This window comes from Kogia breviceps, chromosome 1, assembly GCF_026419965.1.
Source record: "Kogia breviceps isolate mKogBre1 chromosome 1, mKogBre1 haplotype 1, whole genome shotgun sequence".
In the NCBI taxonomy this organism is placed as follows: Eukaryota; Metazoa; Chordata; class Mammalia; order Artiodactyla; family Physeteridae; genus Kogia; species Kogia breviceps.
The window spans coordinates 127444533-127471386 of record NC_081310.1 but is presented as its reverse complement, the minus strand read 5'-3'; the positions used below and the strand labels follow the sequence as shown (position 1 = coordinate 127471386).

General features: G+C 36.8%; 1 protein-coding gene and 1 non-coding gene across 2 annotated transcripts in view; both read left to right on the top strand.

Moving 5' to 3' along the window:
• Window positions 1–26854, top strand: part of DNAI3 (dynein axonemal intermediate chain 3) — a 79243-nt gene that overhangs the window by 36476 nt on the left and 15913 nt on the right. The window contains exons 12-17 of the mRNA XM_059075512.1: window positions 542–670; window positions 3377–3450; window positions 7762–7909; window positions 9281–9368; window positions 17014–17144; window positions 25637–25700. Coding sequence (XP_058931495.1) covers window positions 542–670; window positions 3377–3450; window positions 7762–7909; window positions 9281–9368; window positions 17014–17144; window positions 25637–25700 — 634 coding nt within the window. The remainder of the gene's footprint in view (window positions 1–541; window positions 671–3376; window positions 3451–7761; window positions 7910–9280; window positions 9369–17013; window positions 17145–25636; window positions 25701–26854) is intronic.
• Window positions 206–332, top strand: LOC131747285 (U4atac minor spliceosomal RNA). Its single transcript, XR_009332857.1, has one exon. It is a non-coding gene; the product is annotated as a U4atac minor spliceosomal RNA (small nuclear RNA).

Here is a 26854-nt window from a genome sequence, read left to right as displayed (position 1 = left end):
ATAATACACTATGATTTGTGAAGCTGTGGATTCTGCCAAGAGGTCTGGAAAGAGATTCCTCAGCTCCCAACTCAGTATTCACCCACCATTTGCACATCTTCAGCCCCAGTCCTTCAACCTGAGCATCACGGGTCTCTGACCAAGAAACCATGGGATGTGGTTTTCTGTGCACTCAGAGAAATACTCCTTCAAAAATGGGATCTCAACCATCCTTTTCTTGGGGTTGCACTACTGTCCGATGAGCATGTAGCGAGGGCAGTACTGCTAACGCCTAAAAAAAAAAAAGGGATCTCATTGGTTCTTTAGGGAATGGGTCAGTCATTCTTGTTAAAAGTTTAGAGGTAAAATCTTAGACTAAACTGAAGTAGAAAGAAGATAATCTTATTATCTAACTATATAATACATAGAAACACTAATTTGTGTTTTTCCTTGAACTGGTATTTCTCCAAATTACTGATTTTAATTGGAATGATAAGTAAAGTATGATTTGCTTCATCAGCTCTGTGAAATTAGCACATAACTTTCTTGTAACATTTTACAGCCTATGTTTCTCCTTGAACCAGAGAGTAATAAAGAAACAATGTATATCAGACACTGTGCAGTCTCCTCAATAGAACATGGACATAGGAAAGTTATTACAGATATACATTGGCTGCCTGACACATTTGAGGTGAGTCTTGATGGCTTCATACTTTTCTCCTGCTGGCTTGTTAGTTTTTAGAAAATTTCATTCAAAGAGGATGTTTGAAGTCAACAATTCATTTGCATTTTAATTGTGAAATAACCAGAAACCACACATCACACAGTTGTGTCACTGTTGACAGACCAAGATCAGACTTAGGGATGAGAATAATGCCCATGTGTCAACTTCAGTGGTTTATAACTTCAGTGTGGTTTATAAAAATAAAAAATGTAGGTGGTATTAACACTGATATAATACAACAGTGGAGAAAATGAAGGTTGTAAAAATAGAGTACAAAAATTTTACACCCTTAGCCTTTGCGGATTTAAAGTTTATGATTTCAACTATTTAGCGCATATAACCTTGAAGATCTGCGACATGTAGTAATGTGTCATTTTGCAAGGCAGTCTTGAATTGAGTGCATCATGAGGCTGGTAGGTGAAAACTATTTGTGCAGTGAGTGAGCCCAGCTGACTGCCTAGCATCTGCGCTGCAGTACGGCTTTGTGGTTCTTTACTTGACCCACAACGGCTGGTGTTTGTGAATTTGAAAACTAGTAAGCTTCCCAAATGTTTCCCTCAAGGAACTAAGGGTCTACGGAAATTAAAAGGTCAGAATATCAAAGAATATTCTGAAAACTTAGAGTTATGAAGGGTGATTAGCCCTTCAAGGTATTCAAATGGATTATGCAAAAGCACAATTACTTTTCAAAGTTATAATGGACCAAAATAAATACAACAAATCAAAATAGAATATCGTATTTCTGGATTCTGTAGTTTTCTAAGCTAATTAATATTGAAAAATTCAAAACATACGCATGTAAATTTTTAAATTAAAAAAATAAAGAGCAAGTAGCAAAATGAAGAAAAATATTTGCCTCTGGGCTTCCCTGGTGGCGCAGTGGTTAAGAATCTGCCTGCCAACACAGGGTACACTGGTTCAAGCTCTGGTCTGGGAAAATCCCACATGCCGCGGAGCAAGTAAGCCTGTGCGCCACAACTACTGAGCCCACGTGCTGCAACTACTGAAGCCCGTGCGCCTAGAGCCCATGCTCCACAACCAGAGAAAGCCCATGCACAGCAACAAAGACCCAACGCAGCCAAAATAAATCAATTAATTAATTTTAAAATATATATTTGCCTCAAATATGGTAAATACAAATTTTCCAGTAAATAAGCTAAAGACATATACTGAAAAACAATTAGTAGATAAACAGGAAAATTATTCAGACTTTCTAATATCAAAGAAATTAATAATAAAGGAACAATAATGTACTATTTTGGACCTATTTGATTTTTTTCTTTTCCATTGGACTTATTTAATTTTTAAATGAAATTTTCTAGTAATTTCCCAGGTTAGGATGAAATGGTGAAGTCAATAAACTCCAACTAACAATTTAGTCAATGTGGTTCTTAAATCATCCAAATTTTCAAAGTTTTTGACCAGTAATTCAGATTTGGGAAATTTATGCAAAGGAATAATCCAATTTGTGTCCTAAGACATACAATCGCATGCATACCTTGACAAATCATGTCAAAGCGTATGCATGAAAAAGATTGGAAAAGAATGTAAGGTAGAATTATATTTGATTTTAAAACCTTCTATTTTCCAAACTCTGTAATATGATTGTGGGTTTTTTTTAAATCATTAAAACCTAAAACTCCAGAGCAAGCGCAACTCTGGAGTCTTGAACTTCCTACCACAGGGAAGCCTTATTAGAGGGAGAGGAAAGATGGGTTCTGGATTGTTTATCAACCACAGTGGAAGCTGGCAGCTGTTAAGTGATCCTGACTGGGCTCAGGCCACAGCAGTGTCAGCCAGGTTTCTAGGATCCTAGCTCCTGTGATGCCAACAGGCCTTGCCAACAGGCCTTACCACTGCTGTGCCTGTATTCTTCCTTCCACCCCTACTTTTACTGTTTATCTGCTGCTGGAACCCCCACCTTTGTTTGACCTTTTGCTCATCAATCCTACCAAGTAGGTAGGGTATAGGGGAAAGTCATGTTTCCTTATTGATTTGAGAGTAGCACCTTCAGAGGTCGCCTTCTGAACTTCAAAACCTTCCACCTCCTTTGAGAGCTAGCTGGTTGGAATCTTGGACCTTCTAGGACTCTAAGGAGCCACTAACCCTCCTTGGACTCCTCTGTGTGCTAGCAGAGTTGTGCCACTAATTACTAAAAGAATACAGGCACCCCAGCATTCACTGCATGTTGTAGGTATCTAATTTAATACTAAGTCTCTTTTCTATTGATCTTACGTGCTTAACAATCTCATAAAAGCTCCCATGTTCAGCTCCACAATTAATAGTGAAAAACAGAGTACCTACATTTCTAATAATAATGGTAATGAAATTATTATACATCATCTATATATTAAAAAACAGAATAATTTATGACTACATAGGTAAATGTTCAAATTATATTAACTGAAAGATCTTAGGATGGAAATTTATATACATACTAACTAAAACTAATTTTAAAATGTAAAAATGTTTCTGTGAAAAAAAGGCTGGAAAACATGTATAGCAGAATTATATTTGATTTTGAAACTTTCCAGTTTCCAAATTCTGTCTGTGTTGTTCTTTTAATAAAAATTAAAGCAAAGGAGGAAAAAAATTTTAGCGTAAAAAGCTTTGAGAAAAAAGTCATTACTGTCCTAGGTACACAGAACTTACTTCCAGCATTTTTTTAAATAGATTAACAGATTGGGATCTGTCTTTGAAAATCGAAGTGGAATATCCTGTCAACTTGTGACTTGTTCGGCAGACTGGTATGTCTTATTTTAATCATTACCTAATATGTTTTCAAACAATATATTCTTTTTTTAGATGCTTATAAAATCATTGTCCTCTTCTGTTCCTTAAATAATCTTTGTTGTAGCAATTAAACCTAATATAACTGAAGGACAGAATGTTAGGTTTCATGGTTGGTAATGTTGTATAACATTATCCATAGTTATTCTGTTTCTTCATATTCACATATTTGTAAATTTGTAATATGTGTTGTTTACATTCAATTTTATCTCACAATTACGAAGATGACAACATTTAATTGGGAAAGTTTCTTTTAAAAAGTGGAAGAGTTTTACATTTTTTATTGCATATTTATTACAAGTGTTTTTATAAGTAATTCAGTAACTATGTTGAAGAATGTTTATTTTTAAAAATTGTATCCCCCAATTTATAGAACTGAAAATTCAGAGTGAAGTAGGACATAAGAAGGGTAAGAAGGGCAATACTATTATCTATCATCCAAATACTGGCAAAACTTTACCATTCCAAGTAGCTTTGAACCCAATAGATATCATGATACCGTAAGTTTTAGACACTGATTGAGCAGAAGCAGCTGTGGAGTGACAGGTGAAGGAATAAGTAACATTAGCATCAGCCATGGGCAGGGGGTTGGGGAGACATGATTAATCCTGTGGGCACGTATTAGGTAAGGTTCTGTAAGTGCAAGCAACAGAAATTAACTATAGTTAACTTAAGGGGATAAAATAAATTTATTGGACATTTATGACAATACTATACTACATGCTTTAGCAGGTTAACTATTTTTATATTCTCAACCCTGAAAAATACATATGGATAGAGGAAATGAGGCTTTGAAGTCAAATACATTGTCACCTATAGCTCACTGTATACCTAGTGAATGGCCAGAATGAATGGTCAGCCCCTACCATCTGAATGGATCGGTTCCAACCATTGTGTAGTGACAAGATTCAGAGTGGCAGAAGAGAATCTGACTGGCTTCTGTTACATTATGAACTCACGCCTTTGGCCAGGGAAGGAATGGCAGAGCACCTTGAATGACAGTTCCAACCTGACCACATGCAATGGGGAAGGGACAGTTCTCAAAAAACCAATTAGAAGGCTCTTGCTAAAAAAGGAGGGGGGAATTGCTGCCCAGGCAAAAACAACACATAACACCTACAGGGTCATATGAAATATTATGCAACAATTAAGATTGTATTATTATTTCATGGAAAGATACATATGGTATAGTGTTGATTATAAACAACAGAATGGAAAGCTATAATATTCTTCAGTGGCCTAGGAGAACATTTAGAAGCTCTGAACAGACTTAAAATATTACATGTTATATGTTGAAGATACAGGTCCTTGATTGTTGTTTATAATGTTGGCCCTTGAATTTGGAAATATTCTGAAATATTCTGGAAATAGTTCCTTCAAAAGTTGTTAAAGTAAAAAGAAAAAGTTTATGCGTTTAGAAAACCCAATTTTTAGCTATCCAGAAAATTCATCAGTTCTAGTCTTTATACTTTAGCCATATTAAGGGTTTTATAATACAGAATAAGGTAAAATAGAGTTGTGCTAATTAAGGATGTGTGATTGATTGATGCAGAAAGTTCAACTGAAGCTATCTGTATTTAGCAAAACCATTTTACAAATAATGCAAATTAATGCTGTAAATGAGATTTAAGAAGAGCTATGTATGGGCTTCCCAGGTGGCGCAGTCGTTGAGAGTCCACCTGCCGATGCAGGGGACACGGGTTGGTGCCCCGGTCTGGGAAGATCCCACATGCCGCGGAGCGGCTAGGCCTCGTGAGCCATTGCAGTTGAGCCTGCGTGTCCAGAGCCTGTGCTCCGCAACGGGAGAGGCCACAACTGAGAGGCCCGCGCACCGCAAAAAAAAAAAAAAAGAAGAGCTATGTAATTTGGAAAAACAGGTTTAAACCAACTATAATTATATTTTAAAACATACTTTATTATGTCATCTGTGGTATTCTACCAAGGATTTATGTTTGACCACTAATATGATTAATATTTTTATTAATTTTAATTATCCATTATTAAATGAATAAATAATATTAATTAATTCACATAAATGAATAAAAGTTTTGTTAGTCCAAGTTACCATATGTTTATCTAAATACTTTAACTTATACATCTAAATTCTTTAATAATCTCTTAAAATTATTAATCTGTTTACTCATAACCTAAGTGATAGAAATTATGGAGCTAATGTGGCATATTCTTTGCTGTTCTTATTATGTTTTCACATAATTACTACAAAGGCATTATATTCTGAAGTACTGAACAAGTATCATTATAAATTTTTACCAAGTTTATTGTGTTAAAAATAACACTCTAGATATACATTATCTCATTTGATTTTCATAACCTGTGAGGAAGGAGAAATAAGAGGAGAAATGACACTTACTATATGCCTACTATGTACAAAGCACATTAAATCCAACTCTGTGTATGTGTTTTATATGTATATATGTATATATAAAACATGTATATAGACTCTTGCATGACACTAAAACAAGCAATAAAAGAAAAAAGATAAGTTGAACTTCCTCAAAATTCAAAAGTTGATAGTGCTTTTGAAGTACTATCAAGAAATTTAAAGACAACCCATACAATGGGAGAAAATATTTGCAAATCATATATCTGATAGGAGATTTCTATTAAGAATATATAAAGAACTCTTACAACTCAACAATAAAAAGACAATCTAATTTTAAAATGAGCAAAGATTATCAATAGACATTTCTTCAAAAAAGATAGACAAATGTCTAATAAGCACAAGAAAAGATGCTCAAAATCATTAGCTGTCAAATCAAAACCACAATGACAAAAATAGCCAAACCAGTCTTGATAGAAAAGAACAAAGTTGGAAGACTTACACTTCTTAATCTCTAAACCTTCTGCACAGTTACAGTTGTAGAGACACAGGTACTGAGAATGACTTAAAGATAGACATATAGATCAATGGAATAGAATTGAGAGTCCAGAAATAAACCCATATATCTGTGGTCAACTGATTTTCAACAAGGGTACCAAGACAATTTAATGGAGAAAGATTAGTCTTTTCAACAAATGGTGCTAGGACAAATGGGTATTCACCTGCAAAATAATTGCCTCACACTCTATACAAAAATTAATTGAAAATGAAATAAAGACCTAAATATAAGAGCTAAAACTGTAAAACTCTTAGAAGAAAACATAGGCAAACATAAATGTAAATGTTTATGACCTTGGTTTAGGTACTGATTTCCTGGATATTACCCCAAAAGCACAAGGAAATGCAAATCAGAATCACTTTTGATGAGATACAACTTCACACCCAGTAGGATAGCTAAAGTTTTAAAAAGACAAAAAATAGTAAATGTTGGTGAGAATGTAGAAAAATTGGAATCCTCAAAAATGATCCACTTGCTTTGAAAAACAATCTAGCAGTTCCTCAAAAGATTAGACATAGGTGTTACCATATAACCCAGCAATTCCACTCCTAAATATGAATGAAAACCTACATCCACAAAAAACTTACCTAACAAATGTTCATAACAGTATTATTCATAATAGCAAAAAGGGGAAATAACCCAAATTTATTCATTCGTCAGTCCATCAAATGAGGAATGGGTAAATAAAGTGTAGTATACTACACAATGGAATATTATTTGGCAATAAAAAGGAATGGTGTACTGATATATACTACATCATGAATGACCTTTGAAAACATGCTAAATGAAAGAAGCCAGTCACAAAAGACCACGTACTATATGATTCCATTTATATGAAATGTCCAGAATAGACAAATCTGTAGAGACAGGAAGTAGGTTAGTGGTTGCCCAGGGCTAGTCAGAGGGATTGAAGGAAATGGGAACTGACTGGTAATATGTACACAGTTTTCTCTGGGAGGTGATGAAAATCTTCTAAAATCGATTGTGGTAATGCCTTGCACAACTCAATGAATGTATTAAAAACCACTGAATTGAGTACTTTAAATGGGTGAATTTTGTGATATATGGGTTATATTTCAATAAAACTGTTATGTTTTTTAAAAAGATTGTGTCAATCTCCAAACTCAGCTCTCATGTATGATAATATTAGTCTCAATACTAGCAAAGTCATTAAATAACCCTATAAATGGTATAATTCCCCAAAATATTCAATGTAGAACAGTCCTATTTCATAAAAATCTTAAATTCAGAGATATCAAATATAGCCATGATCACACTGGTAATGTATAGCAGCAAGAATGGTAGTCCTGAGGTTAGACCTCTTCTTTGTACTTAGTTAAAAAATAAACTGTAAACTTTTTTTTAAAGCACAATATGTTTTTGGGATATCAGACCTCAGAAAGCCTTAACCCCTCAACCACCAACAGAGAAAAAGAAAGAAGAAAGTATTGAAGTTCCTTTTGATGTACCATCCACTTTTTTGCATCTAAATCTCTCCTGGAAACCTCTTTCTAAGGTAAGTAACATGGGATTTAGTCCATTTTATTCACTTATATACACTATATGGTTTATACGCATAGACATACATACATATACACACACTATAAAAGTAGAGCAGCTCAGATTAACACAGGACATTACAATCCATGTATTCATTCAACCAGTTAGTTCTTCAGTGAGAGTTATTATAAGGTCTGCCTAGGTCAAGGCAGAAATCACAGTTATTGTGAACTCAAGATTGATATTTGTTCATGTATAAGCAAGCCACAACTTACCAATGGTTTGTGTAATAATTATTCATTTGCATAGCAGTTGCTTAAAAATTGGTAGGCTCTTAGGTTAGCCCGGGAAAGCTAATTTTACCCCTCCTGTAGCCAAAATTCTATGTATTTTGCATATCAGTAGTAGAATTGTATTGTAATACCTATGACCAAATAAAACTGAAAGTAATTGAAAGAGAAATTATGTGTAGTTATCTTCAGTGGCAGAGCTTGAAGAAAAGTAGTTTTAATTTAAGAAAGATAAGGCTGTGGATGGGAAGTATGTGAAAAGTATGAATGAACTTCTGACATTGATTGCTCTTTTTCTTTGGAATGTTTAATTCTAATTCCAAACTTAATATTTTTCTTTTCCTCTGATTTACCAGTATCACTAGAATTACATTATCATGTATTTGCTCCCAGTGGAAGAGAGAGCACAGAGGGGTGAGAATATTCCTGAAGTAACTAGGATTAGAAATTAAATAGAAAGGATTAGAAATTTTCTAGGGTAGGATTTACTGAGCTGTAGACAGTTTTAAAAGAAACAAGCAAACAAAAATTCACCTGAGAATAATTGTATAGCATGTGGACAAAAATCCTGTTGGGGAAAAGTGGGGAGAGAGACATGAGGGGAAAATGTAAAGTGTGACAGTTTCCCATTCTGGAGCAGACTCAGGGCCATCCTGGAACTCAGGGGCATGTGTGTCCCTGAAGGGACTTGACAGTTCCAGGGGAATGCAAGGTCCCTGCACAACTGTTCGGAGCTTTGTTTAACTAAAAGATTTAGGGAACAGGGGAATAGGCCATTATTTTATATTAAAACCAACAATGAGATTTTATGGAATAGAAGACAAAACATTTTCAGAAGTTTAACAGCACATGAGACTTTGGGATTTGGAAATGAGCCCCCAGACAAGCTCCCCTCAGTAGCCTGGTTTTAGAAACTCTGGTTTAGGTGCCTGACATTGGGGAAAAGCAACCAGAATCTGAGGGAGAATGGAGAAGGGAGAAGGAGAGGGAAGTAGGGACATAGAGATCTGGGGGCAGAAGCAAAAAGCAAGAATAAACCAGCCATGGATAATTTAAGGATATATGGAAATAATCTTTCTTGTATGTTCTCTCAAAAGATAAGGCTGTCTAAAGGTGAAACAACTTTAGACCACTGCCCAACCAAGTTAAGCCTGAGTGAAGACAGTCTTCTTTACAAAGCACAAGGTAACTGCCTTTGCTAATTAAAAAGGCATTTAATGAAGTTCGGGTGTTAGTAGTTCCTTATGTCTAAGGTGAGTACTTGCTAGGATAGTCTAATTAAAAAATAATAATAATACAGAAAAGCAAACCCTCCAATATAGAACTTTACAAAGGCTGTAATCACTATAGCCAACACACTAAAACTGCCTATACACACCAGAAGACTTGACAGAACTCAATTCAATTCAGTTTCACAGTTATTGAGCACATTCATATATTTTTGAAAATTCATTACACTAAAAAATTTAACGAAGCTCACTTAATGAATATGTATGTGGTCAAGAATAATTCTACAGAATGGAATGCATCTCAAGTCTAGCAAACTAAGTTATGAAGTGTTCACAAACAAATTACCATTCTCAATCAGAATAGAATAGAAAAATTAATATTTATACAGCACCATGAGAAAACTGAGGAAAGAAAGAACAATTGACTTTTTTTTTTTTTTTTTTTTTGGCTGCGTTGGGTCTTCGTTGCTGCATGCGGGCTTTCTTTAGTTGCAAAGATCAGGGGCTACTCTTCGTTGCAGTGCATGGGCTTCTCATTGCCATGGCTTCTTTTGTTGCGGAGCACAGGCTGTAAGAGCACAGGCTTCGGTAGTTGCGGCTCACTGGCTCTAAAGCGCAGGCTCAGTAGTTGTGGCACACGGGCTGAGCTGCTCTGCGGCATGTGGAATCTTCCCAAACCAGGGCTCAAACCTGTGTCCCCTGCATTGGCAGGCAGATTCTTAGCCACTGCGCCACCAGGGAAGCCCTTTGACTTTTAAATATATCTCAACCTATCCACCTTTGTTGAAGAAATTGAAGGGTATGCATATGAGCTATCAAAACTGTTCGAATAAAATTGTGGATTAATATCCCACCTGGAGAGCAATGCATAATGAAAATGTACGAGAATCACTAGCAACTGAAGTATTTTCCAAACATTTGCCTTATCAAAAGGATTTACATTTATAAATTGTTCAATGTGCAGTTAAATAATAGGACATCTAAGAAAAACATATTATATAACTAATACCCAGCTTGGGCAAAATTCACTTTGAAGCTGTGTGTTTCATAGATATAACCCAAGACCTCATGCTAAAAGAAATGGAATCACTGAATTTTTATAGACATTTTCAAAGCAATATTAAAACATTCCATGTGTTTTATGTATTCGGGCCCCCTTCATTCTAGAGGGTGAGTAAGGAGAGTTCCCTCCTTCTCCTACTCCTCCTCTTGTATTCGATTATTGGTTACCATGTCTTGAATTCCAACCAAGGGTCAAGTAGTGCTCTAATATTGCACATGCTTTTATTCATTTAACAGATATTTATGAAGTGTTTATTTTATGCTAGGCACTGGGGGTGCAATGGTGAGTGAAATAGACATTGGTAATCAGAACAGTCCTGCAAGCTGGGAATTTTCGTTATCAATTTATAATCAAGGAAATCAAGACTGTAACTTGTAAAAAGTTATCAATGTCCTTTTTTAACCTAATGAAAAACGGTGATCATGAGGGTGTCAGTGCTTTTATGCAATTTATAGTAAGGATACCATTAAATCTTTTAAAGTGTGGGTTTTTTTCCTTACTTTTAACAATTTTATTGAGGTGTAATCGACATACCATAAAATGCACATGTTAAAATGTTCAATTTGATATGTTCTTACATATTAAAAACCCATGAAACCATCACTATAATCAAGATAATGAACATAGCCATCACTCCCAAAAGTTAACTCTTATAGGGATTCCCTTTGCAGTCCCTTCCTCCAGGACCTCCCCTACCTCCACCCTCAAGCCACCACTGATTCTGTCACTATATAACAGTTTGCATTTGCTAGAATTTTATGTAAATCACACAGTTACACTTTTTTGTCTGTCTTTCTTTCAATCAACTAATTATTTTGGGATTCATCCGTGTTGTTGTGTGTATCAATAGTATTCCTTTTTATTCCAGAGTAGTATTTCATTGTATGGATATACCACAGATGTTTATCCGTTCCCCTGTTGATGGACATTTGGGTTGTTTTCAGCTTAGGGCTATTATAAGTAAAGCTTCTGTGAGTGTTCATATACAAGCCTTGTATGGACATATGCTTTCATTTGTCTTGGGTAAATACTTAGGAAAGGACTGATTAGATCATATGGCAGGTGTATGTTTAACTTTTTAAAGAAACTGTCAGTGTTTTCCAAAGTGGTTGTACCATTTTACGTTCCCCTGGCAGTATATGAGAGTTCCTGTTTTCCCACATCTTCACAAGCAGTTGGTGTGACTAGTCCTTTTAATTTAACCATTCTAAAATGTGTGTACTGGGACTTCCCTGGAGGTCCAGTGGTTAAGACTCCGTGCTTCCACTGCAGGGGGCACAGGTTCATTCCCTGGTGGGGGAACTATGATCCCGTATGCCGCATGGCGCAGCCAAATAAATGAATAAATAAAATAAAATAAAATGTGTGTACTGATTATCTTATTCATGTTTAACTAATGGCTAAAATGTTGAACATATTTTCATGTATTTGTTTGCCACCTGTATATCTTCCTTGGTGAAGTGTCCAAATCTTTTGTCCATTTTTTACTTGTGTTGTTTGTTTTCTTATTATTACATCTTAAGAGTTTTTAATATAATCTGAATACTAGTGCTTTATCAAACATATGATTTACAAATATTTTCTCCCAGTCTGTAATTTACACTCTTTTAAGTTGTTGTGTTATTCTCTTAACATTTCCTTTGAAATGTTAGATCCATAAAAATCAGTGCCCATGTAAGCAGTCACTTTAAGAAGTTCTAGGGCTTCCCTGGTGGCACAGTGGTTGAGAGATCGCCTGCCGATGCAGGGGACAGGGGTTCTTGCCCTGGTCTGGGAAGATCCCACATGCCACGGAGCGGCTGGGCCCGTGAGCCATGGCCACTGAGCCTGCGTGTCTGGAGGCTGTACTCCGCAACGGGAAGGGCCACAACAGTGAGAGGCCCACATAACTAACACACACACACACACACACACACAAAAAGAAGTTCTATACTTATTCTTTTTGTTTTTTTAACATCTTTATTGGAGTATAATTGCTTTACAATGGTGTGTTAGTTTCTGCTTTATAACAAAGCCAATCAGCGATATACATACATATATCCCCATATCTCCTCCCTCTTGCATCTCCCTCCCATCCTCTCTATCCTGCCCCTCTAGGTGGTCACAAAGCCCCAAGCTGATCTCCCTGTGCTATGCAGCTGCTTCCCACTAGCTAGCTATTTTACATTTGGTAGTGTATATATGTCCGGGCCACTCTCTCACTTCGTCCCAGCTTGCCCTTTCCCCTCCCCGTGTCCTCAACTCCATTCTCTATGTCTGCGTCTTTATTCCTGCTCATAGGTTCTTCAGAAGCTTTTTTTAAAAATTCCATATATATGTGTTAGCATACGGTATTTGTTTTTCTCTTTCTAACTTCACTCTGTATGACAGACTCTAGGTACATCCACCTCACTACAAATAACTCAGTTTCATTTCTTTTTATGGCTAAGTAATATTCCATTGTATATATGTGTCACATCTTTAACCATTCATCTGTCGATGGACCCTTAGGTTGCTTCCATGTCCTGGCTGTTGTAAATAGAGCTTCAGTGAGCATTGTGGTACATGTCTCTTTTTGAATTATGGTTTTCTCAGGGTATATGACCAGTAGTGGGATTGCTGGGTCATATGGTAGTTCTATTTTTAGTTTTGTAAGGAACTTCCATACTGTTCTCCATAGTGGCTGTATCAATTTACATTCCCACCAACAGTGCAAGAGGGTTCCCTTTCCTGCACACCCTCTCCAGCATTTATTGTTTCTAGATTTTTTGCTGATGGCCATTCTGACTTGTGTGAAGTGATACCTCATTGCAGTTTTGATTTTCATTTCTCTAATGATCAGTGACGTTGAGCATCCTTTCACCTGTTTGTTGGCAATCTCTATATCTTCTTTGAAGAAATATCTGTTTAGGTCTTCTGCCAATTTTTGGATTGGGTTGTTTGTTTTTTTTGATATTGAGCTGCATGAGCTGCTTGTATATTTTGGAGATCAGTCCTTTGTCAGTTGCTTCATTTGCAAATATTTTTCTCCCATTCTGAGGGTTGTCTTTTCATCTAGTTTATGTTTTCCTTTGCTGTGCAAAAACTTAAGTTTCATTAGGTCCCATTTGTTTATTTTTGTTTTTATTTCCATTTCTCTAGGAAGTGGGTCAAAAAGGATCTTGCTGTGATTTATGTCATAGAGTGTTCTGCCTATGTTTTCCTCTAAGAGTTTTATAGTGTCTGGCCTTACATTTAGGTCTTTAATCCATTTTGAGTTTATTTTTGTGCTTGGTGTTAGGGAGTGTTCTAATTTCATTCTTTTACATGTAGCTGTCCAGTTTTCCCAGCACCACTTATCGAGGATGCTGTCTTTTTTCCATTATATATTCTTGTCTCCTTTATCAAAAATAAGGTGACCATATGTGCATGGTTTTATCACTGGGCTTTCTATCCTGTAACATGTATCTATATTTCTGTTTTTGTGCCAGTACCCTACTGTCTTGATTACTGTAGCTTTGTTGTGTAGTCAAAAGTCCACGAGACTGATTCCTCCAGCTCCGTTTTTCTTTCTCAAGATTGCTTTGGCTATTCGGAGTCTTTTGTGTTTCCATACAAACCTTTGCTCTAAAAGGTTCTGGAATGCCTCTTTGGGAATCTTCTTCAAAGACTCCATTATATTCTTCTAAGCAATGTGTCAGAATACTTTAGGATGTGGATTCTGGAGTCTGGGTTTAAATCACAAAGCCACAATTTATTATTTGAATGGCTTTATCGAATGGCTTTATCTCTCTGTGCCTTAGTTTTTTTTCCCCCACCTGTTTGAAAAGGGAGAGATGAAGAAAAGGGAAGTAAATAATAAAGGTAACTACCTCTTAGAGTGTTGTGAAGATAAAATGAGTTAGTACACGTAAAGCTCTAAGAACAGCCCATCATCAACTCACAATAAATGTTAGCTACCATGCATGAGCCCTTGGGCAAGCTACTGCATCTCTCTGAGGCTCAGTTTACTCACCCAGGGAGGAGGATTAATGCTTTACCACCTCAGGAGTTATTGTGAGAACTGAATGAAATGGTTTAGCCCACACAGTTTAGTGTCTGGCATGTAGTAAGCACTACATGTAAGTAAATGTTAGTTGTAAATTAGTAAGTAAATGTTAGTTGCTACTATTATTACTATTCCTGGTGATGGTAAATCCATGACCCATGAGGATGACATTGAATTGAATAAATATCCAAGTTATTCCAGTCAAGTCTGAGTAAATGCAGTTGATGATAACATTTCTCTCTGGCTTCATCCTCTTTGACCATCACATTAAACTCTATCAACTAAGCTCTTTTTCTTGGAGCTCCCACCTTGGCTTTTGTGATTTTCCTGATCCTCCTTCAGTTTCTTTCCTCTTTCCTGGTTCTGTTTCACCTTACTGACCTCTCATCATGAATATACCTCAAACTCTAACTTCAGCTGTGTGCCCTCCTTGTTATGCACTCTCCCTTTGGTAACACAGTGTATTCTCTCACCTCTGCTGAGAATCCTTAAGTCTCACCTCTCACCATCTCTTGGGATTGAACCCAACCTAATCCTACAACATCAGTGTGTCTGGAACAGAACCCATAATGTGAGTCATCCCTGCCTCTCTCCCGAGGCCGCCATGCCCAGTCTCTCACACAGGGTAATTCAGTCTTTGTTTATAATGCATTGAACATTTGCCTTTTCCTTTTCATTATCAGTAGTGACCCCTGGATCAGGCTCTTGGCTCTGCTTGTTAGACCAGAGGGTTCCAAACCTTTCTATCTTGCACCCCCTCAGGAAACATTTTTGAGCACATATCCCCAGTGAACATGTATTTATTTACAAATTGTACACATGTTCTACTCTACTAATATATTTATGTACATGATTTTTAAAAGAGAAAAACAGACATAAAAATGAGAGTGAAGAATTTGAAATAAATATTTTAATAATTTTAATTTTATGTATTAAATGGGTACAAAATTCCTTTTTGCTCTTGCTAAAAGTATTATGAATAATAACTTTTAGTAAGAACAATGTGATTGAATGTGCCTAGTTATTTCTTGAAATGTTGATGATACTTCATAAAACAGCTACTTAAAGCTTCCATGTTTGGCTTACTTTGGTACTTGTTTTTAATGTCTTACCCAATATGAAAGGGACTGCTCAAAATGTGTAGATTCCAAACAAAGGAAGTGTTGGTTGACTGTACTTCCTAAATCATGATGATTATCTTTTACTTTTGTCTGGAATTACTTTCAAAAGTTTTTTGAAATGCAATGTGTATTTTTAGTATAGCTGAAGTTTTCTTCTCCTACTTTAGTTTTCATGTATATGTTTGTTAGTTGATTTTCCCATGATTGATACAACCCAGAGGATGCATTAAGGAGATGTAATGAGTAAAGTATTGTGAGCTTATATTTCTTTATGATCTTTCCCAGAAATTTAATATCACATTTTAAAAAAAATAAGTGTTTTGGGAAAATGCCCCAGACATATCTTTAAGAGAATAGAAAAGCAGGGTAAAAAGCTAGAATACTCACTTAAAAAATAGTCTATATATATTCACCAAAAAGTAATAGAGGGAAAAACATACCAATATTTTAATAGTGGTTACCTCTGGGAAACATGATAATGAAGGATTTTTGTTATTTTATTCATGCTTTTCTCTCTTTTCCAAAGCTTCAAATAACATTTATTAATTTCAGATCTCAACAAATAGCATTTATTAATTTTAGATCTCAACAAATAACATTTATTAATTTTAGATAACAAAAGTATCTGACTGACACCAGATACTTTTAAAAAGAAAGAAGTTCCAGGTAACATTTGAGTTTCAGACCCCAGATTAGCTGTGCTCTTACTGTTTGCATGGATAGCTGGAATATAGCACAGTCATTGTTGTTCATAAATAATAAACCTGAACTAATCAGCAAACATTAAATTGTGTTTCCTACGCTGTGTTTATAACAAACAAATAACACATTTTAGATGGGTTTATTTTTTAGAAGTTAAAAAAATTTTGGTACTTGAAAGGCTAACCTTGAATTATTTGAAAAATTGCTATATGATGCCAACTGAATAAAAATGACATGAGTTTCTCATTAGAGAATATCAAGGATGTTAACAAGTCAAGAGAAATACCAATGACTTATTGAGAAAATCAAGGGTGTTATTTAACCCAGAGGATGTATTTTGTGTCCAATATACTGTAAATAATTCTGAAATGATGTAAATGATGTAGAAGTGGTTTTCAAACTGTGCCATGGAAACTTTTAGAGCAAAAGTGGGCAGAGGAATCTTCCCTTTCCCAACCATGAAGCACTTCAACCAGAGCAGTGCAGCTTTGATCAGTTTTACAGGCAGGGGAGTCCGCACAAACTTTGGTTGGAAAAAGGCATTCTACTGCTAAATTAGAAGTCTAAAAACGCTTGGACTTATGCCCACCACACTGGGGAGGAAATGGGGCGGATATGTGTCACAAAGGACAGAGAATACAAACTAACTATATTTTAGAAGATCTTTCAGTGTAAATATGTGTTTCTTCTATTCATACACCTCCAAAAGACAAAATGTTAGCCCAAAGCAAAGCAATGAAAGCAGGAGAAATGAACCCATACCAGAATCTGGAAGGTGGGTTGGGCAGTCATCTCAAGCCAATAGATGACTTCTGCACCAAGTTCTTTGTGGGAACAGAGGTGAGTTGGAATTATCTGCTTCTTAATTACATTGAAATATGTGATTATGACCTCGACAGTATGTTTGCCTTTTGAGAACTTTCAATATTTTTTGTAGTCTTCTATCTTTTGGCTTACAATATTTATACTATTTTCATATTTGTATAAGCTTGCTTGCATTTAAAAGTTTTAACCTCAGTGCCTCATAGCTTCATATTTGAGATGTTCCTGAACAAAAGTGGAAAAGTCTATAAAATTAGGTATGAATCTTTTTACTAATAATTTTTTGATCAGTCTGCAAATATTTATCAAACACCTATACCGTACGGAGGAAACCATGCGAAGTGTTAGAGATTTACTAAGAAGATATGTTGCTTTGTTAGGGCAGAACAATCTAGTAGGAAAGAGAGTGAAAAACTCACTCAGTTCAAAAGATAAATAACAACTGAACATAATAACAATAATGACAAAAAATGCACAAGCATGAAATTTACCAACTTAACCATTTGGGGGGGCTGCATAATCCATAAATTTTCTTTCTTATTTTTTAATATCTTTATTGGAGTATAATTACTTTATATGGTTGTGTAATTGCTGCTGCATAACAAAGTGAATCAGCTATACATATACATATATCCCTTTCCTCTTGCATCGCCCTCCCACCCTCCCTATCCCACCTTTTTAGGTGGACACAAAGCACTAAGCTGATCTCCCTGTCCTATACGGCTGCTTTCCACTAGCTATCTAGTTTACATTTGGTAGTGTATATATGTCCATGCCACTCTCTCATTTCATCCAAGCTTGCCCTTCCCCCTTCCCATGTCTGCAACTCCTTTCTCTACATCTGTGTCTTTATTCCTATCCTACCCCTAGGTTCTTCAGAACCTTTTTATTTTTTTTGGAGATTACATATATATGTGTTACCATACGGTATTTGTTTTTCTCTTACTTACTTCATTGTGTATGACAGTCTCTAGGTCCATCCACCTCACTAAAAATAACTCAATTTCGTTTCTTTTTATGGCTGAGTAATATTCCATTCTATATATGTGCCACATTTTCTTTATCCATTCATCTGTTAATGGACACTTATGTTGCTTCCATGTCCTGGCTGTTGCAAATAGAGCTTCAGTGAACATTGTGGTACATGTCTCTTTTTGAATTATGGTTTTCTCAGGGTATATGCCCAGTGGTGGGATTGCTGAGTCATATGGTAGTTCTATTTTTAGTTTTGTAAGGAACTTCCATACTGTTCTCCATAGTGGCTGTATCAATTTACATTCCCACCAACAGTGCAAGAGGGTTCCCTTTCCTCCACACCCTCTCCAGCATTTATTGTTTCTAGATTTTTTGATGATGGCCATTCTGACCAGTGTGAGGTGATACCTCATTGCAGTTTTGATTTGCATTCTCTAATGATCAGTGACGTTGAGCATCCTTTCACCTGTTTGTTGGCAATCTGTATATCTTCTTTGGAGAAAGGTCTATTTAGGTCTTCTTCCCATTTTTGAATTGGGTTGCTTGTTTTTTTGATATTGAGCTGCATGAGCTGCTTGTATATTTTGGAGATCAGTCCTTTGTCAGTTGCTTCATTTGCAAATATTTTCTCCCATTCTGAGGGTTGTCTTTTTTATGGTTTCCTTTGTTGTGCAAAAGCTTTTAAGTTTCAATAGGTCCCAATTGTTTATTTTTGTTTTTATTTCCATTTCTCTAGGAGGTGGGTCAAAAAGGATCTTGCTGTGATTTATGTCATAGAGTGTTCTGCCTATGTTTTCCTCTAAGAGTTTTATAGTGTCTGGCCTTACATTTAGGTCTTTAATCCATTTTGAGTTCATTTTTGTGTATGGTGTTAGGGAGTGTTCTAATTTCATTCTTTTACATGTAGCTGTTCAGTTTTCCCAGAACCACTTATTGAAGAGGCTGGATTTTCTCCATTGTATATTCCTGCCTCCTTTATCAAAGGTAACATGACCATATGTGCATGGTTTTATCTCTGGGTTTTCTATTCTGTTCCATTGACCTCTTTATCTGTTTTTGTGCAAGTATCATACTGTCCTGATTACTGTAGCTTTGTAGTGTAATCTGAAGACAGGGAGCCTGATTCCTCCAGCTCCATTTTTCTTTCTCAAGATTGCTTTGGCTATTCAGGGTCTTTTGTGTTTCCACACAAATTGTGAAATTTTTTGTTCTAGTTTTGTGAAAAATGCCATTGGTAGTTTGATAGGGATTGCACTGAATCTGTAGATTGCATTGGGTAGTATAGTCATTTTCACAATGTTGATTCTTCCAGTCCAAGAACGTGGTATATCTCTCCATCTGTTTGTATCACCTTTAATTTCTTTCATCAGTGTCTTATAGTTTTCTGTGTTCAGGTCTTTTGTCTCTTTAGGTAGGTTTATTCCTAGGTTTTTATTCATTTTGTTGCAGTGGTAAATGAGAGTGTTTCCTTAATTTCTCTTTCAGATTTTTCATCATTAGTGTATAGGAATGCAAGAGATTTCTGTGCATTAATTTTGTATCCTGCTACTTTACCAAATTTATTGATTAGGTCTAGTAGTTTTCTGGTAGCATCTTTAGGATTCTCTATGTATAGTATCATGTCATTTGCAAACAGTGACAGTTTTACTTCTTCTTTTCCGATTTGGATTCCTTTTATTTCTTTTTCTTCTCTGATTGCTGAGACTAAAAGTTCCAAAACTATGTTGAATAATATTGGTGAGAGTGGGCAACCTTGTCTTGTTCCTGATCTTCGTGGAAATGGTTTCAGCTTTTCACCATTGAGAACGATGTTGGCGGTGGGTTTGTCATATATGGCCTTTATTATGTTGAGGTAAGTTTCCTCTAGCTTACTTTTTGGAGGGTCTTTATTATAAATGGGTGTTGAATTCTGTCGAAAGCTTTTCCTGCATCTATTGAGATGACAATATGGTTTTTCTCCTTCAATTTGTTAATATGGTTTATCACATTGATTGATTTGCATATATTGAGGATTCTTGTATTCCTGGGATAAACCCCACTTGATCATGGTGTATGATCCTTTTAATGTGCTGTTGGATTCTGTTTGCTAGTATTTTGTTGAGGATTTTTGCGTCTATGTTCATCAGTGATATTGGCCTCTAGTTTTCTTTTTTGGTGACATCTTTGTCTGGTTTTGGTATCAGGATGATGGTGGCCTCGAGGAATGAGTTTGGGAGTGTTCCTCCCTCTGCTATCTTTTAGAAGAGTTTGAGAAGGATAGGTGTTCGCTCTTTTCTAAATGTTTGATAGAATTCGCCTGGGAAGCCATCTGGTCCTGGGCTTTTGTTTGTTGGAAAATTTTAAATCACAGTTGCAATTTCAGTGCTTGTGATTGGTCTGTTTATATTTTCTATTTCTTCCTGGTTCAGTCTCAGAAGGTTGTGCATTTCTAAGAATTTGTCCATTTCTTCCAGGTTGTCCATTTTATTGGCATGTAGTTGCTTGCAGTAATATCTCATGATCCTTTGTATTTCTGCAGTGTTGTTTATACTTCTCCTTTTCCATTTCTAGTTCTATTGATTTGAGTCTTCTCCCGTTTTTTCTTGATGAGTCTGGCTAATGGTTTATCTATTTTGTTTATCTTCTCAAAGAACTAGCTTATAGTTTTATTGATCTTTGCTATCATTTCCTTCATTTCTTTTTCATTTATTTCTGATCTGATCTTTATGATTTCTTTCCTTCTGCTAACTTTGGGGTCGTTTTTTTCTTCTTTCTCTAATTGCTCTAGGTGTAAGCTTACATTGTTTATTTGAGATGTTTCTTGTTTCTTGAGGTAGGATTGTATTGCTGTAAACTTCCCTCTTAGAACTGCTTTTGCTGCATCCCATAGGTTTGGGGTCGTCATGTTTTCATTGTCATTTGTTTCTAGGTATGTTTTGATTTCCTGTTTGATTTCTTCAGTGATCCCTTGGTTTTTTAGTAGCGTATTGTTTAGCCTCCATATGTTTGTATTTTTTACAGATTTTTTCCTATAATTGATATCTAGTCTCATAGCATTGTGGTTGGAAAAGATACTTGATACAGTTTCAATTTTCTTAAATTTACCAAGGCTTGATTTGTGACCCAAGATATGATCTATCCTGGAGAATGTTCCATGAGCACTTGAGAAGAAAGTGTATTCTGTTGTTTTTGGATGGAATATCCTATAAATATCAATTAAGTCCATCTTGTTTAATGTATCATTTAAAACTTGAGTTTCCTTATTTATTTTCATTTTGGATGATCTGTCCCTTGGTGAAAGCAGGGTGTTGAAGTCCCCTACTATGATTGTGTTACTGTCAGTTTCCCCTTTTATGGCTGTTAGCACTTGCCTTATGTATTGAGGTGCTTCTATGTTGGGTGCATAAATATTTACAATTGTTACATCTTCTTCTTGAATTGATCCCTTGATCATTATGTAGTGTCCTTCTTTGTCTCTTGTAATAGTCTTTATTTTAAAGTCTATTTTGTCTGATATAAGAATTGCTACTCCAGCTTTCTTTTGATTTCCATTTGCATGGAATATCTTTTTCCATCCCCTCACTTTCAGTCTGTATGTGTCCCTAGGTTTAAAATGGGTCTCTTGTAGACAGCATATATATGTGTCTTATTTTTGTATCCATTCAGCCAGTCTGTATATTTTGGTTGGAGCATTTAATCCATTTACATTTAAAGTAGTTATCGATATGTATGTTCCTATTACCATTTTCTTAATTGTTTTGGGTTTTTTATTGTAGGTCTTTTCCTTCTCTTCTGTATCCTGCTTAAAGAGGTTCCTTTAACATTTGTTGTAAAGCTGGTTTGGTGGTGCTGAATTCTCTTAGCTTTTGCTTGTTTGTAAAGTTTTTTTTTCTCCGTTGAATCTGAATGAGATCCTTGCTGGGTAGAGTAATCTTGGTTATAGGTTTTTCCCTTTCATCACTTTAAATATGTCCTGCAACTCCCTTCTGTCTTGCAGAGTTTCTCCTGAAAGATCAGCTGTTAACCTTATGGGGATTCCCTTGTATGTTATTTGTTGCTTTTCCCTTGCTGCTTTTAACATTTTTTCTTTGTATTTAATTTTTGATAGTTTGATTAATATGTGTGTTGTCATGTTTCTCCTTGGAGTTTTCATGTATGACACTCTCTGCACTTCCTGGACTTGATTGACTTTTTCTTTTCTCATATTAGGGACGTTTTCAACTATAATCTCTTCAAATATTTTCTCTGTCTTTTTTTGTCTCTTCTTCTTCTGGGACCCCTATAATTCGAATGTTGGTGTGTTTAATGTTGTCCTAGTGGTCGCTGGGACTATCCTCAATTGTTTTCATGCTTTTGTCTTTGTTCTACTGTGCAGTAGTTATTTCCACTACTTTATCTTCCAGGTCACATGTCCATTCTTCTGCCTCAGTTATTCTGCTATTGATTCCTTCTAGAGAATTTTTAATTTCATTTATTGTGTTGTTCATCATTGTTTGTTTACTCTTTAGTTCTTCTAGGTCCTTGTTAAACATTTCTTGTATTTTCTCCATTCTATTTCCAAGATGTTGGATCATCTTTACTATCATTTCTGAATTCTTTTTCAGGTAGACTGCCTATTTCCTCTTCATTTGTTTGGTCTCGTGGGTATTTACCTTGCTCCTTCATCTGCTGTGTATTTTTCTGTCTTCTCATTTTGCTTAGCTTACTTTGTTTGGGGTCTCCTTTTCACAAGCTGCAGGTATGTATTTCCCATTGTTTTTGGTGTCTGCCCCCAGTGGGTAAGGTTGCTTCAGTGGGTTGTGTAAGCTTCCTAGTGGAGGGGACTGGTGCCTGTGTTCTGGTGGGTGAGGCTGTATCTTGTCTTTCTGTTGGGCATTACTGCATTTGGTGGTGTGTTTTGGGGTGTCTGTGAACTTAGTATGATTTTAGGCAGCCTCTCTGCTAATGGGTGGGGTTGTGTTCCTGTCTTGCTAGTTGTTTGGCATAGGGTTTCCAGCACTGGAGCTTGCTGGTCATTGAGTGGAGCTGGGTCTTAATGTTGAGATGGAGATATCTGGGAGAGCTCTCACCATTTGATATTATGTGGGGCCAGGAGGTCTCTGGTGGTCCAGTGTCTTGAACTCAGCTCTCCCACCTCAGAGGCTCAGGTTTGACACCCGGCTGGAGCACCAAGACCCTTTTGGGTAGTCTGAGGTCTTCTGCCAGTGTTCAGTAGGTGTTCTGTAGGAGTTGTTGCCCATGTACAAGTATTTTTGATGTATTTTGGGGGAGGAAGGTGATCTCCACGTCTTACTCCTCCGCCATCTTGAAGGTCCCCCTTAACCATTTTTAAGTGTACAGTTCAGTGGTGTTAAGTACATTCATATCATTGAGTAGCTATCACCACCATCCATCTTGAGAGCTATTTCATTTTCCGAAATTAAACTTCTGTAGCAATTAAAGCAGTAACTCTCCATTCTCTACTGCCTCCCACTCCTGGTACCACCATTCTACTTTCTGTCTCAATGAATTTCACTGTTCTAGGTACCTCCTGTAAGTGGATTCATATAATATTGTCTCTGTGCACACCAAAGTTTTGTAAGCCAAGGATGATAGCTTTAGAAAAAGAAATGACCACAAAATTTTAAAACAGAAATTAAAGCATGACACCCTCTGCTTAAACTCCTCTTTAGTGACTACTTAGTGACACATGAAAAATCCAAACTCCTTACACCAAATGATGTAAGATTCTGCATCATTTGGCCCCTTTCTCTCTCTCCACCCCCATCTGAACCAGTCTACTCACTCTCTCTGTCTGCTCTGATTTTTTCTCTCATTCTTCTTACCGAACTCTTTCCTGCCTTTCAAGTCCTTGCACTCCTTGGAGTGAATGTCATTCATTATTCAGCAGATATTTATTGAACATTTAATGTATACCAAGCACTGTTCTTGGCCCATGGAATATAGCAGAGAACAGACATCCAAAATTCCCTGCCCTTGCGATGCTGACATCCAGTTGGACGCTCTCCTACCAACCCCTGACGTGGCTGACTGATCCTTGTACTTTGGATAGAGAGTTTAAGGGATGCGTCTCTGGGATCTAGGTTGGCCGGCTCAGGGCTGAAGCGGGGGGGAGTGGAGCCCTGGAGGCAGAGAGACCTGGTAGACTGATCTCAGGTGGGCCCACCCAGTGGTGAAGAGGGCCTGAGCAGTGGGGCCGAGAATGTCACACAGGCATGGGGGCAGTGGAATTGTCGGAACTAGGTAACCGGATGGAGAGGCATGTGAAGGTTTCTAGCCAAGTGGCTGGTGATGTAATCACCACTCAACACATATTTATTAACCTGGTGCAAATTATTCCCATGACTCGGTTCAGTTTCAGAGTTCCACATGCCAGCTGTGAGAGCCAGGAAATATTAACTCTCTTACAGGACTTTGGTGAGGGCTGGGGTCATGTACGTAAAGCTCCTAACAACTCCAGCAGCACTGAGTGCTCAGGAAATGGTAACTTCAAGGGTGATGTGCCACAGGCGATGGGCTAGAGGTGAACAGTAGATGCATCCCAGGCTGTCTGCTCCCTTAGACTGTGTACCAAGGGTGGGGGAGGGCTTGTCCTCAGACTCTGAATTTCCAGTGCCACACGCAGTCCTTGTTTGTTAAATGAGTTGATATGGATGAATGAAAGCACAGATGAGTGAATGAATGAGTGGCCCTGGTCCCATGAGATTGTCCTTCACTTTGCATAAATCAAATGTTTTCCCATCTCCTCTCTCTCACCTCTGCATCCCAATCCATCCCTTCCTCTGAGTCCTCTTAACTCATCTTAATATGTACCCTTATCTGTGTTTTCCTCTTATTATTTAGTGAAAAAAAACATTGGGATTAGGAGATTGCATCTGGGTTTTACATTTATAAGATGGTGACCTGGAACTAAATTTTTTTTCTGAACCTCTCCCACCTCTTCATTCACTGGTTCTGTCTGTCTTTCCCCTTTGTGTGGCAATTTCTGCCTCCTGTTTACACCAGGTCCCTCTTCTTTCTCTTCTCCTTAAAATGGCCATAAGTAGAACTGGAATACATATTACTTGTGATGTCATTTGGCTAGAATTCTGTTTCCTCTTCTCAACTTTCAAAGATGATGAGTACCATATATATTCCCTCTTTCTCTCTTATTCCATGAATATTTATTAAGTACTGACTTTGTAACATGCTGAGAACAAATCACTGAATAAGCTGGACTAGATCCCTCTCCTTCTGGAGCTTTCAGTCTATTGGGACCATTTTTTGTTAACAATGACTTTGGAAACCCAGCAGTTGGAACTTGTGTACCTAGAATAGCTTCGTAATTGCCTGTGTTCTCCCCATCAATGTGTGTAGATAAAAACTCAACAAATTCATTTTTTTGTTTAATATAAAATCGAGTAATCATTTTGAGCCTTCCCACACTGCACCAAATTATCATTTGATTAAATTGACCTGTTACTTTGCGTTTGTTTGGGTCGTGGTCAGTCTTAGCACATGAATAAGAGGACTTTTGTCTCTTGAGTTGTCTCATCAGGAACCTATAATATTTTTAGGAAGGTGAAGTGATATACACAGATTGGAAAATGGAAAGAGACCCTGAAACTGGCCGATTTATGAGTAAGTTTTGATGATTGCTCTGTTATTAATAATTTATTTCTTTTTTACAAAGTACGAGTAACTGTGTCCTTGCTAATGGGAGAGAGGGCACCTGAGGTTCTGACTCTACACTTGTTACTCAAAGTGAGGGCTTCGGACAAGCAGCACAGTTGTCACCTGGGAGCTTGTTAGAAAAACAAAATCTTGGATCCTACCCCAGACCTGCTGAATCTGAATACAGATTTTAATACAATTCTCCAGGTGATTTGTTTTCACACCGAAATTTGAGGAGCACTGTTGTATTGATACTTAAATTACAGAGACCCTTGGACAATTCAATTTTAAAATAACAATGCTGTTTCAATAATTCAATAACCCAGTAGCTATGTGGAAATTCTGAGTCAGCATGAAATTATAAGCTAAGTTTACCATGATCTTGAAGACCTCAGCCCTGTATGGGAGAAGTTAACTCTAGGGCCCTCCTTTGGGGCTGGGACTGGTTGTGCCCACGTGTTCCCCTGCTCCCGGGCCCAGACTCTGGGCAGATGAACAGAGGTGTGAGGGACACACCCAGGTGTGAGCAAGGATCAGTGTTAATAGATCAGGCTCCCCAATAAGCAAAGTTCTCTGTCAAAGCTCAGAGCCTTGGGGTGCACTACAATTACAACAACTTACTTTAAAGCTTTGGATTTTATCATGGCATGAAAAAACTGGACAGCTACATGTAAAAGAATGAAATTAGAACATTCCCTAACACCATACACAAAAATGAACTCAAAATGGATTAAAGACCTAAATGTAAGGCCAGACACTATAAAACTCTTAGAGGAAAACATAGGCAGAACACTCTATGACATAAGTCACAGCAAAATCCTTTCTGACCCACCTCCTAGAGAAATGGAAATAGAAACAAAAATAAACAAATGAGACCTAATGAAACTTAAAAGCTTTTGCATAGCAAAGGAAACCATAAAAAAGACAAAAAGACAACCCTCAGAATGGGAGAAAATATTTGCAAATGAAGCAACTGACAAAGGACTAATCTCCAAAATATACAAGCAGCTCATGCAGCTCAATATCGAAAAAACAAACAACCTAATCCAAAAATGGGCAGAAAACCTAAATAGACATTTCTCCAAAGAAGATTGCCAACAAACACATGAAAGGATGTTCAA